Source organism: Equus przewalskii, chromosome 6 (genome assembly GCF_037783145.1).
Source record: "Equus przewalskii isolate Varuska chromosome 6, EquPr2, whole genome shotgun sequence".
NCBI classification, from domain to species: Eukaryota; Metazoa; Chordata; class Mammalia; order Perissodactyla; family Equidae; genus Equus; species Equus przewalskii.
In genome coordinates, this window is record NC_091836.1 from 39,313,630 (window position 1) to 39,330,253 (window position 16,624).

The 16,624-nt window shown below is 37.4% G+C and overlaps 1 protein-coding gene across 15 annotated transcripts in view; it reads right to left on the minus strand.

The window, feature by feature from the left end:
• Positions 1 to 5,908: 5,908 nt before the first annotated feature.
• Positions 5,909 to 16,624, minus strand: part of ZBTB44 (zinc finger and BTB domain containing 44) — a 76,235-nt gene continuing 65,519 nt past the window's right edge. For 8 of the 15 annotated variants that reach the window (XM_070623453.1, XM_070623468.1, XM_070623457.1 and 5 more), the window contains 2 exons: positions 15,624 to 15,924; positions 5,909 to 13,265 (listed from right to left, as the gene is read on the minus strand). In XM_070623453.1, coding sequence (XP_070479554.1) covers positions 12,983 to 13,265; positions 15,624 to 15,924 — 584 coding nt within the window. In that variant the 3' untranslated portion in view covers positions 5,909 to 12,982. The remainder of the gene's footprint in view (positions 13,266 to 15,623; positions 15,925 to 16,624) is intronic. The other 7 variants (XM_070623462.1, XM_070623463.1, XM_070623464.1 and 4 more) reach the window with 2 other exon arrangements.

The following is a 16,624-nucleotide window of genomic DNA, read 5'->3' on the forward strand; positions in this document are numbered from 1 at the left end:
ATGCAAGGCAAAATTAGAACTAACTTTTCCCCAAAGCAGATCTGTGCCAGTCTCTTTCTCCTAGGGCCACATGGAAATCCCGGCCATGTCTGACAGTAGATTTGAATTCTCATAGGTGTCATATACTGGTACGTGGGAAGCCTGGGATGCTGTGGACCCCAGCTCTGGACAGAAATTATGCACAAAAGTAGGTGGCACACCTTGGAGACCATGGGATAAGTCAGTGCTTCGTTTTTCCATGCAAACGCACATTTCCCCCATTTAATTCTCACCCTTTAAATAGGCCTTCCTTGCTGCACCTCTTCAAAAGGTACTTCAAACAGTTTTCCAGAGCAGTTATGCATATCTCCTCACCTGTCAGGAAGTTCTTGGGGAAGAGAAACTGTCCTATAGAAGCCGCGTCACATTTCCTGGGTGACTGTCGCGTAGCTGCTGACGGAGGTCATCTGCCTGTGTGTGCACGTCTAGGCTCTGCACATGTGGAGCATGTGTGTGGTGGGTCCCCTGTAGGAAAGGATGTGTCCAGGCATTTGACATATGCAGAGCTCTTTTAAATGGCATCTTAAAGTCACATAGAAGATGAAAATGAGCATGAGCTCAGCTATATAAAAACATCAAACCCACAACTGCTGCCAGTGCCTGGCCCTTAAGCTGCTCTAACTCAGAACAACCTGCCCCTTGTCCTGTGTTGGGGAGATAGGCTTCCTCTGAGTTTGTCCAGAAGACAGATATTAAACCTGGAAACAAACCTCTTTCTGTTTCACTTTTTTTATTATTTTCTTTTTCTGGGAAAGATTTTCCTTGAGCTAACGTCATTGAAAATCTTCCTCTTTTTTCCTTCTCCCCATAGCCCCAGGACATAGTTGTATATCCTAGTTGTAAGTCCTTCTAGTTTTTCTATGTGAGCCGCCGCTGTAGCATGGCTACTGACAGGGGAGTGGTCAAGTTTTGCACCCAGGAACCAAATCCAGGTCACCAAAGCAGTGTGTGCTGAACTTGAACCACTAGGCTATCAGGACAGGCTCATCTGTTTCACTCTGGCATTGCCTGTTCTGCTTTGGCTTCTTCCCACAGAGGCCTCAAAACAAAATACCTCTGGGCGGGGGTCCTGGCTCCCTGCTATTGAGAATGCCGGCAGGCGCAGGTCTCCCCAGGGCCCTTGCACTCGCTGCGCCCTCTGCCAGCAGTACTCTTCCCCTCACTTCCTTTGGACCTTTATCTACGTGTCATTCTCTCACCTTGGCTATCCTACCCACCACCACTCATCCGCCCATTGACACACTCCATTTATCTTGTTGTCAGTCATACCCCTGTCCCAATCCTTTCCCTGCCCACGAATAGAAACTCCATCAGGGCAAGATTCCTGCTCTTTCCGTGCTGTATTTGCAGTGCTTACAACAGTGTCTGGTGTAGCAGACACTCGATGTTGATTGAAGGGAAGCAGGGGAAGCAATGCTAAGTAGTGGAGTGAATTAGGACATGAGAAATGTCTTTGGAACTTTCAACCCCACCAACCTGGTTTGGCAGTAGCTGAGTTCTGCTAGAAAGGGCCACCCAGCTAAAAAATTTGCTTGACTCTTCCTAGGGAAGAAAACTCTCCCCTCAGCCTAAATCTGAGCTCAACTCTGAAACCTGCCTAATTTTTACCCTATTTTCTCTAGAACACAGAGTTCCCTCTCAAAAACAAAGAGAGGTTGCCTAAGTATCTGACAAAGTCAAATCAGTAGTACCGATAGGCCTTGGAATAGAGCAGGTGGTACCCACTGTTCAGAGATGAGCCTTGGTCTTCAGACCGCAGGCCCACCTCTCACCAAGCCCCCTCCCCAACTCCTACACACTCCCCTCCTCTGGTCCCACTCCCCTTACCTGCTTTCGGGCTCTTCCCTGAACTAGTGAAGTAATTCTTAAGTGATCCCTCTTAAGTCTGTACGCCTTCCCTCTAATCTATTTTATGCTTGTTCTTAATCTTTCTAGAGCAAGCTCTGATTTTGTTCCTCTGCCTGAAAACGTGTGACGGTTCTCTATTTTCTACCAGATTCAGATCAAATTCTCAAGGTCTTCTCTGATCTGGTCGCAGTCTACTTTGTAACATTTTCTTCCATTCTTCGCCTTCAGGGATCCTGTAATGCTCAGCAAATTAAACTACTTTCACTCCCTGGTCTCTACATCTGAGTCTCAGAGTTTTCCTGGGTAGTCTGCCTTCCTCTTATTTCTGCCTGTACAAGTCCTCGACCTCTCTTCCAAGAAGATTCAGCTCAAAGCTTGCCTCCTCCATGTACCTTCCGGTCCCTTCAGCCAGGTCTCTCCCTCCTTCAAATTTGCGAAGCACATTATTTGGTGTTTCTCTCATGGCAATCAGTTATTTCTATACTAGTTTTATTTGCATAATTCTTCTTTACTTTAGAAACCATAATCTCCCAAGGTCAGAGACTTCATTCATTCAGCCAACCCTGGGCTGGGGACACCTTGGTACAAGAGACAGTTGTGGTCCTTGTCCTAACGGAACTTAACCCAATGGAGTTTAGTCCAACTGATTTTAATTAGTGAATTGCCATTGTAATAAAAATACAGGATGTTATGTGAACACAACCACCCAGTGTGGGAGGCTCTAGGAAAGCATCTTTAAGAAGTGATACTCAGGTATGGACTTGATGTAAGAGTAAACCAGATGAAAACAGGAAAATGGCAAAACCAGCGATTTGGGGAAATTTTGGCCAGGCTGATGGCAGTTGTTCTGAGGATTAGACTGAAAGTTAATACTCATAATCCCCTATAGCCTTGTATTTCAGACCCTCAATTAAAGATGAGTAAGATTTTGATATATATGGTGAAGAGTTGAGGCAAATCATCAGGTCACATGATGAAAATACTTCTAGGTGTTCTGCCCAAAATTTCCTTGGTAAGTCCTCTGAGCATTCTGGTAAATTGAGTTTATGACCATTTCTTGGCAACACTCATTTACTCATTCAACATTTTTTGAGTTCTATGTGTCGGATACTACAGGGGATACACAGATAAAAGACGCAGTCCCTGACAGCAAGCATTCAGTCAGGTGAGGGAGACATACTAGCAGCAAGGCTTACGAAGTGGTTACTATACACTAGGTGCTGGTCTAAGTATCTGACATATAATTTGTTTAATTCTCACAACTACCTCATGAGGCAGATTTACACGGCAGTGTGATTGAGAAGTGGTTTGGTGGAACTAAACAAAATCTGCCACGGAATAGACAGGAGGGACCCTTCACCCTAAACTGCTATGCGAGGTAGGCAGCAGGTGGGAGTGAGGACTGAGGGGTGGGTTCCTAGAGGAGGTGAAGCCCGATCTGTGTCCTCAAAGTCCAACTGCAATGAGCCAGGCAGAGCAGGCTGGGGAGAGTATCCCAGGGAGAGAGGGGCAGATTTTAAGTAGGGCTGTGGCCTGATTAGAAAGAGGACTCTAGTAGCAATGTAAAGGATGGACTCAAGGAGGCCCAACTGGAGAGAGGGAAGAACAGTTAGGAGGCTGTTTATGTTAGCTCAGAAACAACAAAGGCTCGAATTAAGCTAGCAGCAATAGGGATGGAGAAAATGATGGGAAATGTTATGGGGGGGGGGTGAGCGTGGGGCGGGGGTAGGGGGGGAGCGATAACCGAGTGGAGGTATTAAGTAGGTAAGAGCACATAAGGAAAAAACTGACCAGTCCACTTTAGAACAAGGTCACATGCAATTCTTTTCACATTATAAGAAAAAGTTAACCTCTGACTCTCCTTTAAGAGAACCAGATCCTGGCACGAAAGACATAAAAACATTCATCTGCATAATTTAATTCACATATTCCATCAGCATTACCTTCCCTTAAGGGTCTCCCAAAATGCTGGTGCCCACGCAAAAAGAATCATAATTGCTAGAACTGGCAAGATAGAAGTTCCTGGCTTCCGTTCCAATCATTGTGTACCGTGCCCACACAGATGCAGGCTCTACCCACTCAAGACCCCAGAGGTTCCAGCCCTGTTAGTGGCCTGGACATTTCAGAGTGGATCTAACGCCCTCCTAGAATTGGCAGGAAGGGCACTATCTAACTATGGGGACCACAGATTTGTTATTACTTTCCCTGCTATCTCTCTGGGTTTTTAAAGAGCAAATCACTAAAAGTGCTGGCATTTTATAAACTATGAAACATATTGAAAAGGAATTTTTACTAATCTTGTTGGTAGACTCATTTGCTTTCAATAAAGAATTCTGTTCCTGGACAAGAGTTATCACGTACACAGGTCCTACCATATGTATTATTGATGCTTGGATCGCCAGAGAGCATACCTGCCTTAACCCAATTTAAAATAGACTGCAAGAATTTTATTTGGTTGTCATCTTTTCTTCTTATGTTTGAATGCAACTCTCCCCACAGAGGTCTCTAGACAGCAAGAATCATGAGAGGCAATTCACTTGAGGCTAGCCCTTTACTGGGGGGTCTGTGTGTATGTGCTGCTGAGCCTGTCTAACTTTTCAGGTCTCTGTTCAATGAGACCTGCTCATTCACTAAATGACCTCCATCCAAGGCCACCAGAAATGTCAGCTGTGGAAAAAATTAGGCAGGGATAGAAGGAAGAGTGTGGGATTATGTGTGGAAGTCCTGCAAAATGATTCTAATGCCAACCCAGCCCATAGCCTCTGCAATGCCCTGTTCACTGGTCTATAAGGGTAATATAGAAATCTCAAATTTTTTTGGTAGGAAAATTCAAGTAAATCAATCAGAGTTTACAAAAACAACAAACAGCTTTCCCTTTGTCCCTAAGGCTGTTCAAACTCTAGTTCTAAATCAGTCTGCTGATGAGGAATTTCTCTCTAGATTGAATATGCCCTATCTTAGTCTTTCCATCTGCATAAAAGTTTATCCATATAAAAAATGATTTACATTAAACTTTGGGATTTGATGTTTATAAGCAAGTTCCCCCCACTTAAACTCTTGGTATATTCGTATATTTTATTCTTAATTTTCTCAGTTTAGTGCTTAGAGCAAACATTTCTGTTCAAAAGAGAATGCCCAAACCATTTATTTCAACTCTATCAGTTGAGGAGATACACACCTTCGGTTAATATCTCTAGTATCATTCTTCTGGTATGTGATTTAATATGCAGATCAAACTGTAGGATATAATTATTTTAAATTCTACATTCTGCATTTACGTATGTCATCTGTGGCTGAGGCTACTGAGGACCCAACACAGTTTGCTGACCTTGAATGGTTTGGTGAACCATTGTTAAAACCACTCAATACATTCACTGAATGAAGAGGATGCTTCTTAAGGTTTACCCTCTTCCTCTCCGAACTTTGTTCTAAACTCATCCTGGTAGCTTGGGGTCAACGAAATAATTTTCTTTGCCTGTTATTCTACAGACTAGTTATTGTCAAAATCCACATAAAGATGAATCTAAAGTTACAAAGCCCCTCCTTGAGGTTCTCATAGACTCATTACCATATGCAATGAGCTGCTTTCCCCAGGTATCTATTTTCTACTCCCTGGTTGTAAGATATTATTGAAATGTCACCAATAGCTCTGTAATCAATAAAGCATAACTTCAGAAAGATTCAGAGCAACTTCTAAAGATGCAACTCACCACTCAGGAAGGAGATGTGCACAGGAACCTGGTTCAACAGCTCTAGGATTTGATGCCCGTCTCTAACCAGCCTCCTTTAGACCCGTTCCAATCTTAGGGATGGTGTTTGTGGAATCTTTGCACTCTCAGCTCTCATCTCACTTGCCCAGGAAGCTGACATGTGCTGTCGAACGTAACACTCTCTAGTCTGGACACACTCAATGGAGGTTTACTTAAGTCATGCATTATTCTGATGACTTCTTATCCACTGGACCTCAAACACCACCATGAATTTTTCCTTCCAGCCAACAACAAACAACAACAGCAGGAAGTTTTACTCCACAAAGCATTAATAAGATATTTTAATGAGGAAAAAAACCCACATCTTAGTCTTATGTTTCTATTCAAAGACACTCAAAACTAGTTTTTCCCTGCCCATCCCTTCTAACTGCAACTTAATATGTGACCATGTAATAAAGGCCAGTCTAAAGATTTTTTTTAAAAAGTTTAAACTTTTTAAAAAAGATTAAACAACCAGGCTAGCAAAAAGGTACTCAATACATACTTTTCTTATATCAAACAAGCTAATATTTCAGTACAATGTAACTATACAGAATATATACAATACACATATGTTCACAAAGCAAACACTATAGGCTCAGAACAGATTTGAAAAAACATGATATTCACATTGATTACAATAACTCTAAAAATGATTGTAACGTTGAAACGGCACTTAGTTTACAAAAAAGTCACAAAAATATATAGATATATATATATGTAATCACCAAGAACTATGGTTCCTGTAAAATACTAATAGCCAGATACTATTATATAAAATCTGAAGTTCTGACATTGTATACATTTTTAGGAAATAAAATCCAAAACCATTTTTGTTATTGTTGAAAGTCAAACATGCCAAATAACTTAGCTATGGCCACCGTCACCAAGTGAAGCCATACTTGAATGAGATGACAACTGGATACAAAGCTGGTGAATTGGGGACTGGCACAGTTAGAGTTGTACTGGTTCTAGGAGAGGGACAGAAGACAAAGAAACACTCATCTACATAAGTTAATTCACATTTCTTCCCCAGCATTACCCTCCTCCCTTAAGGGTTTCACAAAATGCCAGTGCCCAAAAAGAATCATAAAGCCATAACTAGCAAGGTAAAAAAGTTTCCCCCAAACTTCCTTGATGTTGAGCTGTGGGCAAATATTACAGCATGCATCAGCTCAACAAAGCAGTCATCACCCATCTGGAGGACTGTGGTGCACAGCTTCCTCCTAGGCTGGTGATACTAGAAAGTACTCCGTTTTTTAAATGGAGCCAGATTTATATGTTAGCTCTGTAAAACACCGAGCTACTATAGCAGCAAGTATGAAATAACAGAAAGAAAAACATTTTATTTAAAAATTCATTTCTGTTACATCAAAACAACTTTCTTCCTTCACATCTGTCTCCTTTAACCAGACATCAATTTCTTCTATCAATGAATTATGGTCTGTTATCTCAATGTGACTTTCTCATTATGCTGCTGTGGAAAAAGACAAGTCCTAATCCTGGAAAGTTTAACTTTACTCTTAAAAATGGGAATACAGAAATTTTAAAGTAAAAAAAAAGTCTATTCTAAAAGTATCTCTCACAAATATATATATTTAAATATTAAAATAGGCTACACCTAGGATTTTTATAAAATGGCTTTTGAAAAGATAGTAGAGGCACAAATAAGCCATATACTATCCTCCAATTAGACATAAGGTGCCACAAGGGTGCCCTACAAAGAGGCAGGCAATCTCTCTTTGATGCAACAGGAGGCATCAGTAACAAGAGAAAAATCAAACATATTATTGGGACTTGGATCAAAACCAAATTTTACTCTATTAGGGACTGTTGTTTTTTAAAAAATATCTTGAAATATAAGCATTAGAAGCCATCACACTGTACAAAGAAGAAAATGAATCAAGTTTATGATCTTACTCCTTCCAAATACCTGATGGCATTCATTTCAGGCACCTGAAAGATGAAAAGCAGTGCAACTTTCAATAATTTACTGGACTACTCTCAGTATGAGAGACTTTACGTAACATCTGTCAACTTGAAAATTAAATTGATAACTGAAATAAAAGAAAGCTCTGAGATTAAAACACACTTATAACCTAATCAAAGAAAAGGTTCTCTCTAGACAATAGGTGTTTCTAGGAACTGCACCAAAGGCTTCCCATCTTTAAATGAACACAGCTTCCACTAACACCAGGAGAAACGATGTGTGTTATGAGGAGATGACCCGCTTCCTCTTAAAGGGAAGATTTATCCTTCCTCAGCAGGCGATGTACTTTGGTAACCTGAACATTCATTTACAGGATGACTTTTTAACTTATTTAATTGAATAATGAAATATGGAAAGGGTTAGATCAGCATTTGGGAAAACAAGCAGAATTTCATAAAAGTCATAACACTGTAGCCCCTCAAACCATGAAGCATCGATTTTATCAAAAAGTCATCACAATTGAGCCCATGGCTTTAAGCTTAATCAGAAAACTAGTACATTTAAAAGAGAAAGGCAATAATCAAAGAATGTGATTTTATAAACCAGGCACTACAAACTGAAATAAAAAATTTTGAAGTTTTTAAAAATTAAAAAAAAAATTTTTTTTCTTCAATCAGTGGTCTGAACTCTTCACTTCTCTGTAAACTAGTATGTACACAGAAGCCTTGGTATAGTTGGAACTGGCCTGGGTCCTGTGCAGAGGGAGCTCACTCAACTGAAGCAGCACAAGCACTTTAAGACGTGATCACTTTTTAGACACTGCCAAACTGAGGTTCCAATGACAGTGCCTGACATCTCTGCAGACACTATTTGTAAAGACATGGAACTAGTTTTTTTCTGTCATAAAAATATAATCACTACAATGTAGTGGAATCATCTAACTGTATTAGTTTAGTATGAGGTAAAAAAAAAAAAAGTACGACTCTGATGTCACTAATAGTCTTCAACCCATAATCTCACATAGGCTTAACTCCTTATTAACAAATCGCAACATATTTATAATCTAAAATCGAAATGTCCAGAGTGTGTCCCTTAGTTGAACCCAGAAATTGGTTCAATTCCACTTCATTGTTTAATCTGAACCATTATTGCTTTTGGCAAATTTGTCTTGCTGAGGACTTTCCAAATAAAAATATCCTACGTCATCACATACTGTCAAGCAAAAATGACACTGAAAGATAAAAACGGGTATAGGCCAAATAAGGAATAACTTAAATTTTGATGATTTTAGCTTAAAGCCTGTAGGAGTGTGCTTAGCGGAATATTCCTCACAGATGTGTTTACTATAACAGACCTTCCCCTCACTGCTGCTCCACTGATTCAGAAGAGAAAATCTAGGCTCTAGGCATTCTTCTCTCAGTAACTTTTAAAATCTAAATATATTATAAATAAAATATGTCAATGACAGAGTGAAAACCACATTCATTACCTTTTAGCAACTTTGGGTCATTTCCAAATGTGAACTTTATTAATTTTTTTCCTCCAATTAATATTACCATCTAGAGAACTATTTATTCTTCCTCACATACACTGAAATGTGTATTTCAGAGTTATAACTTCACATTTTGCAGATGAGTGAAAATAGACTAAATGCCACAGGAAGTTTCTAATTCTTTTCTTCATGAAGTCCTCAAATCTCAAACTCCTTTCAGTTAGAATACCACAATTTTAGGATTATTCATTCATCAAGTAATAAGAGTAACTCTCTCCATGTGGTATACTCGTACAGAACCGCCATTACATTATACAGTAATGTATTTTTCAGGGACTACAAAGCTAAGAGACTAAAACATGATCTGAGAATCTTCAAAATAAAGCCACATTTAAAATAGATAATTTGCCTCCATTTAGATTAAGATAAGGACAGGATAAAATAAAAAGAAATAAAATAAGAGACTGAAAGAGTTAATACAGCTTCCAAAGCCTCCACTTATACAGAGGGAGAGTCTGGCTCAGTAGTTAGAAGGTAACAGAGTTACCAATAATATGTACATTAGATGTGCTGACCAGTCCATTCCATTTGGTAAAATATCTTAAGAAAATGGAAGTTTTTTTGTTCGTTTTAAAACCAATGGGCAAGTGTCATAATACGGAACCAAATTACTGTAAGCCAGAATGATTGCTGAAATATTAGAATGTAAGACTGAATGAAACTATTTAAACATTTTGGTATCATTTGTCTCACTGAAATTGAGAACTTTAAAAAGTGGCATTGTAACTAAATGCGTAACTAACTATATGAAATAAAAATCAAAAAGATTACTCGAAATTCAAATTAAGAAAAATCCATTTAAATATACTTGTGGGTGATAACCTCCATCTGCATCCATTTATAGAAAACTTAAAATTCAAAAAAATAAAAACCAGTATTAATCTGTTTGTTTCTGAATTAGGATAATCACTGAGATGCTAAATGCTTCCACCGTTAGAATACACCCTTAAAAATGAAAAAATGACTGCAGGAGCTGTACCATCCAGGACCATGGCAAACATCTTTGCTCATTTCTAAAGTTATGTCCCACCTGTTTGGTAGCTTAAAAACTGAAAGCAAATGCTTTTCTTGTATAAAATACTTGGTTTTAAAAGGCAATTTATCCTGCATCCTGAAATTTAAGCCCTTTAAATATCACAAAATTACCCTTTTGGCCCTTAGGAAAGGCAGCTGTACCTAAGTATTCAAACCTGGAAATTTTTACGTTCAGTTACACCAGTAATTTCTAATGGATGGGATGCTGTAACTGGCATTCATCTCTTTGCAATGTTTTCCATATATTCTGGTAAAAATTATACATCCATGTATCCTTCTCTTAAACGAATTTTAAATAAAACTAAATAACACTATATACAATTATATCCCTTGCAGCTTAGTTTCCTAAAACAGATTCATAAGCTAAATACCCTTAAATTGTGTATCAAGAAAAATGTAGAGTCTTAATGAAATAGAAAAAAGACAGCCTTGTTTATATCACTTTATGTCAAATACTAGTTACCTGTATTGATAAAATTTGGGGAATAGACAACTAACCAAGTATGCATTTTCACAGTACATTCAAATTTTTCATAAAACTTGGAAATCTGTGCAATTTATAATTACCAATGAAAATCTAAAGTTTCCATTTGGGAAACAATGGCCAGTGGTGGTAATCCTACACTCTGAGAACACAGAATACCTCAGAGCTGCCAAAACTGTACAGGCTCTCTTCACGTAGTGTTCTCAGGATAGGGGATATGCCACAACATTTTCAACCAACAAATCCCCAAACGATTCACACACATTTCTTTTCTTTATGCCTATTTCTTTCCTTCTTTTTTTTTCTTACTTACTCACTTTTAAAAAAAATAACTCTTAGAACTGAAGGCAACAATTGATTCCTGGTCGTAATTTTACCTATTCTTTGTCTTGCCCATATTAAGATTTTAACACTAACTTTGAGATTTACCTACTGGTAGGCATAACAGTTTTCAAAGAATATATATGACATCAAAAATAAAAATTTCTGACCTTTCCAGTTGAGACACAGCAGTACTAAGTATCACAGTCTGCTGCAGAAACTAATTCAACCCTATGAGTAAGGAAGCATAAATGATGGAAACCCATCATTAACCTGGGTATCTTGATCTTTATGAAGGTGAGACACCTATGTTTGAGAGCCAAGGGGGAAAAACAGGTTCACAACTGAGAGAAGAGATGGAAACAAGTTAAAGATAGAATATGGAAAGAGACAGAAAGAACTTGAACTTAAAAAAATCTTCAGTGAGTTTACTTTCCCTTCCTTTACATTCATGGGGAGAAATCAACTACAGAATTAGCCAATTAAAAAAAATGAAACAATTAAATCACTATAACTTAAAAATATATTTTTTTTATTAAGATCTAGCACTCAGACAAAATTCAGATCTTGTGTTTTGAATAAGAAATCACACTTTGCTTCTTTTTTCTAATCTAATCAGGTGCTTTTATAATTATTAAACTTTGGGCATATACATAGAAAAAAAGTTACTCAAAAGTTCATTGTTCATGGACTCATGAATATTTAAGATCAAGGTCAGTGATGCTTTAATGGTAGCAAATGAAAAGGATACTCCAGTCTAGAGTATCATATAAATTCCAACTTATATATAAACCAGGAAGTTTCATTTTTTTAGCAGCAAAAGAGGTGATATTCATTAATTTAAGGTTTTTGGCCTTAATTTTTTTCCCAAACAAATTTATGAGTCACAAGTCATCATTTTATAGCCTCTTCTTATCTTTTACATTATTGCTTACATTGTGTAAAAACTATACTAACTTGGCAATGTCTAAAAATATCTCAGAACAAGGACAATGTCTCACTGTTGTATGGAATTTTGTAAACAATTTTAGCTGGGTTAAGAATGTAGCCTTAACAGAGAATTCTTTATTTTGTCCAAAACAGTACAATAAAAATATCCCGAACAATACATAAACCTATATATAAAATATATAATATCTCCAATATTTTTCCTTTGTACGGCATCACTCCAGTATGTTCAAGAGAAAGACTGCTGATGGGGCAAGAGGAAAACTGATGTACACAATGACCTAATTAGCCAAGCATTAATATTCAAAGACCAGGTAAACAATTTTACTCAGAAAAGCAGTATATTAAAGAGTTTCTATGAAGCTGGGATTTACATACTACATTCTCCATTCCTGGTCATTTCACACACAGCTTGACTATTCTCAGTCATGGTTCTTTGTCTTCTATCATAGAAGACAGAAAGATTATTCGGAGGAGCAGTATTATAAAGGTACAGGGAAAGCCTATGCAAATTTTCACCATGAAAAATCATAATAGAAATGACAAAGCATAAAAAATAAAAAAAGAGTATGTTGGATTTCAGAAGTATTCACCCAATAAATTTTAAGAAAGCTTACCATAAATACTTGCAAAAACAACAGGCTTTACAAAATAGTGTACACTGTCCTGTGTATAGGAGTAAACATCTATTCAGGCCAGTTGTCATTGTTTAGTAATTTGTTTCTGTTGTACCCTTTCATCTCAGGAAGGTCAATAATCATCTGATTTCTTCTTTAACTAATGATCTGCTGTTAGCCTATTTTCAACAGTGGAAGAAGAAACTGATAGATGTTTTAAGTCAACTGGTTCTCCTTAAGTCTCATAGTTTCTACTGTATTTCAACATCACATTATTGTGTACTTACAAAAGCAATCTCTGAGTCATGAAAAAATAAAACATCAGTTGCAGGGCTTACAAAGTAAAAAGAGAAATTCTTTCCCAAACCCTTTTTTGTTTAAAAAATTAAATTAAATTTAAATGTACAAGACCAAGCACAGGCACTTTCCAAAAACCAAAAATGAAGCCCAACCATGAAATTACTCAATAGTTATAGAAGACAGCTCTGATTTTGGGGGGTCATCTCTGGCTGGCTCAGCACAAGCACTGGTCTTTGGCTGCTCTGGCATTTCTTCCTCTTTTCCTGCCAGCCCACCAAGAGCCCCCAAGGGAAAGGTGCTTTCGCAATTCTGGGTCGAGGAGACCTGTGAAATTACAGGCATTTGAACAGAGGAGTTGCTTTCAAAACTGTGTTCTCCAAGATCATACTGAACAAGGGTCTCTTCCTGCTCCTGGTTTAAGTAGTCCGGTACTAGGAAATCACTAGATAAGAGGCAAAGGATGAAAAAGGGAGTTAATTTTCAAACCAGTAACAAATAAGACATAATAAAAAGACCTTATTTGTAAAATAAGATTGGGATTTTTCATTTCTCTAATTCTTGAACGAAGATTTTTGAATGAAGATTATAACTCAGGAATTTTCAACTTGTAAACTTTCCTAAATATGAACCAAAGGCATCCATCAGAACCGAAGTATCTCAACTCTCCCTACCACCAACTGATGAGATGAACTGTCACTTTCAGCGTCACTCTGAAAGACTGACAAATATGATTAGCATGCCCACTTAAGGAAAGATCATTTGAATAACTTATGCTTAATCTTTCTTGGATTATACACTAATTAAGAGGTATATAAACTTAGCTGTTTAGTACTTCCTGGATATAAATTAGCTAAGAAAATAAATCCTTATGCATAAATGATCTTATACATAATTTATTATATAGAGAAATGTAAAACAAAAATTTATGTGTAACTTATTAGATTTGCTATATGAAAAGAGTTAATAAATTATCTTGAATCAGAATTTGGAAATGAATGCCATGAAACTGGTCACACGTTAGTCCTCAGAAAGAATTTACTGATATTGGAAATATTTAATATTCTATTAAATAAGTATTTAATTACTGGGTGTGGACAAGAAAACACACCAAAATTTTCACAACAGTGGAAATTATCTCTGAGTGGTGAGATCAAGAAAGATTTTTAATTTCTTATATTTTATACTTTTCTATATTTACTAAGTTTTCTACTATAAGCATTTTTTGTAGTTAAAACAATAAGCACTATGAAGTAAGTCTTACCTTAGATGCTTTAAGTCTATTGTTGAACTAAAAAAGTTCATTATACTAGGAATGTCAATAACTAATACACTTAATAAGGTAATTTTATAATTTGATTGTCCACTATTAATAAAAAAATTAAAATCTGCTCATCTGCAGAGCAATTTACAATGTCCTATGTTATCCTTTCTAAAGAGTCTTCAGGTGTCAGACAAGAGCAGTAGAGGATAGAGGGCCCTGTACAGGGAAGAGACCGACAACAGGAGTCAACTGGGATCCTATTTTAGTCCTGAACAAACAATGTTTGATACGATACATCTAATCTAGGTTTAGTGATATGACAACCAGACGCTTAGCCATAAATGACGACATTAAACAAAATGAATGTCTGGTTTGAAGAGAAAAACAAAATATACACAGGAACAATTTGAATTTTTTTGGCGGGGAAAGATTCGCCTGAGCAAACATCTGTTGCCAATCTTCTTCTTTTCTCCTCCCCAAAGCCCCCATGCAGGGTTGTATATCCTAGGTGTAAATTCTTCTAGTCTTCTATGTGAGCTGCTGCCACAGCATGGCAACTGATAGACAGATGGTGTGGTTCTGTGACCGAGACACGAACCTGTGCAGCTGAAGTGGAGAGAGTACAGAACTTTAACCACTAGGCCATCAGGGCTGGCTCAGGAATCATTTGACATTTATCGAAAAATAAGATTTAAAAAAAGAGGTGGGTTAAAATGCAAAAATTTAGAAAGATTTCATAAGAAACTAAGGACTCATATAGATGTACAATTCTGATAAAGTATTAAAAAAAGACAACAGAATTTTACATGTAGAGGAGACCTCAGAAATCACCTTCAAGGCTTACATTTGATCTCTAAGTTTCAAGCTTCCTCATCTGTAAAGTGACACGTGTAATCCTAACAGCAGTTACTGGCTGAGTTAGAACGAGAACCTGATTTCCTTGGATATCCTATAAATCAGAAAGGGAACTCTATTATAACCTACTAACATTAAAAGCACTGAGCTCTAAACTGAAAGAAAAAAAGAAAACCTCACTTGATCCAAATAATCATATCCATTAGAATTGCTATTGAAGTTTCTCTCTTATTAGTAAATGTATATTCTTTTATATAGAATTCAAAAAAAAAATGAGAGAAGTGGTGAAGAATTTTATTAATATCCAAAGGGTGTGAAGTAATCTAATATCACTAAATATCATCTGGCATGGTAAATTTTCCAGTAAGGTCTATTTTTAAGATCCACTACAGAATTAATTTAACCTCATATTATTAAAACAAACAAACAAACAAGAGGGTAAGTAGTCTACTTCTGTAGAAAAAGATTTCTAATACCAACTATAAAAATATTTATAATTGTACATACTTAGAAGATTCAACAAAAGTTTATCAGATCAAGAGATCAGAGTATGGATAGTGGGAATTTAAAAGGAATGTGACTGATTAGCTGGCAACCTGATAAAAACGCGGCAGGCTGCCCTGAAAGCAGGAGAAGAGAGTTCAGAAAGCAGTTTTCCTGGTTTGGCTTCGTTGTGCACCTCACCTGCTCTGGAAGTAGTTTGCTAGCTCTGACGCTTCATGGTTCAGACTCCTCAGGTGCACGATTAAATTCCCAGAGTTGGTGAACATGGCGCCACATGTTTTGCACTCGTAAATCCGAGGCTTGCGGATAATGTGCCGGGAAACCCTCATGTGGTGTTTATATTCCCCGAAGGAAGTGAAAGTGGCACTACATATCTGGCACCGGAAACAGCGTTTACCTTCATGCTTTAGGCGATGCATCTTTAGCGAGTAAGCCCTGGTGAACTTTTTCCCACAGCGGTCACACTGAAATGGTTTAATTCCTGTAAAATAAAGGAAAACAAAATATTATCTAAAAACAAAATAAACTAAAAGCTAAACCACACACATTTCTGAACATTCTGAATTTTGTAGCAATAGATAATATGAAGAGATAAAAATCACCAGCAAAAAATATTCCAATTCAATATCTCAGAAAAGGTAGAGAACATTTGAAAAGTCACTAGTGCTTTAAGAAAAGAAAGGCACGGGGAGGAGGGGGAAACTAGGTTATATATACCCAAGTTGATTTTTCTTTTTTGCTGAGGAAGATTCACCCTGAGCTAACATCTGTTACCAATCTTCCTCTTTTTACTTGAAGAAGATTTGTCCTGAGCTAAGATTTGTGCCAAGCCTCCTCTATCTTGTATGTGGGTTGCTACCACAGCATGGCCACCGATAAGTGGTGTAGGTCTGCCTGTGCCTGGGAACTGAACCTGGGCCACTGAAGTGGAGTGAACTGAACTTAACCACTAGGCCATAGGGCCAGCTCCCTAAGTTGATTTTTGAATACTGTCCTAAATCATCTATTTTACAGACTTTGAAACACAATTAAGCACAGTATTTAAACAGAACCCAAATCCCCATATAACACATTTACTATTTCATTTCACTAGTGAGGTTTACATTGAAAAGATGTGAAAATGTTTAGTACCTACTCTTCATTCCCTATCTCAGAGAGAAATGAGAAGAAAAAAGGAAAAT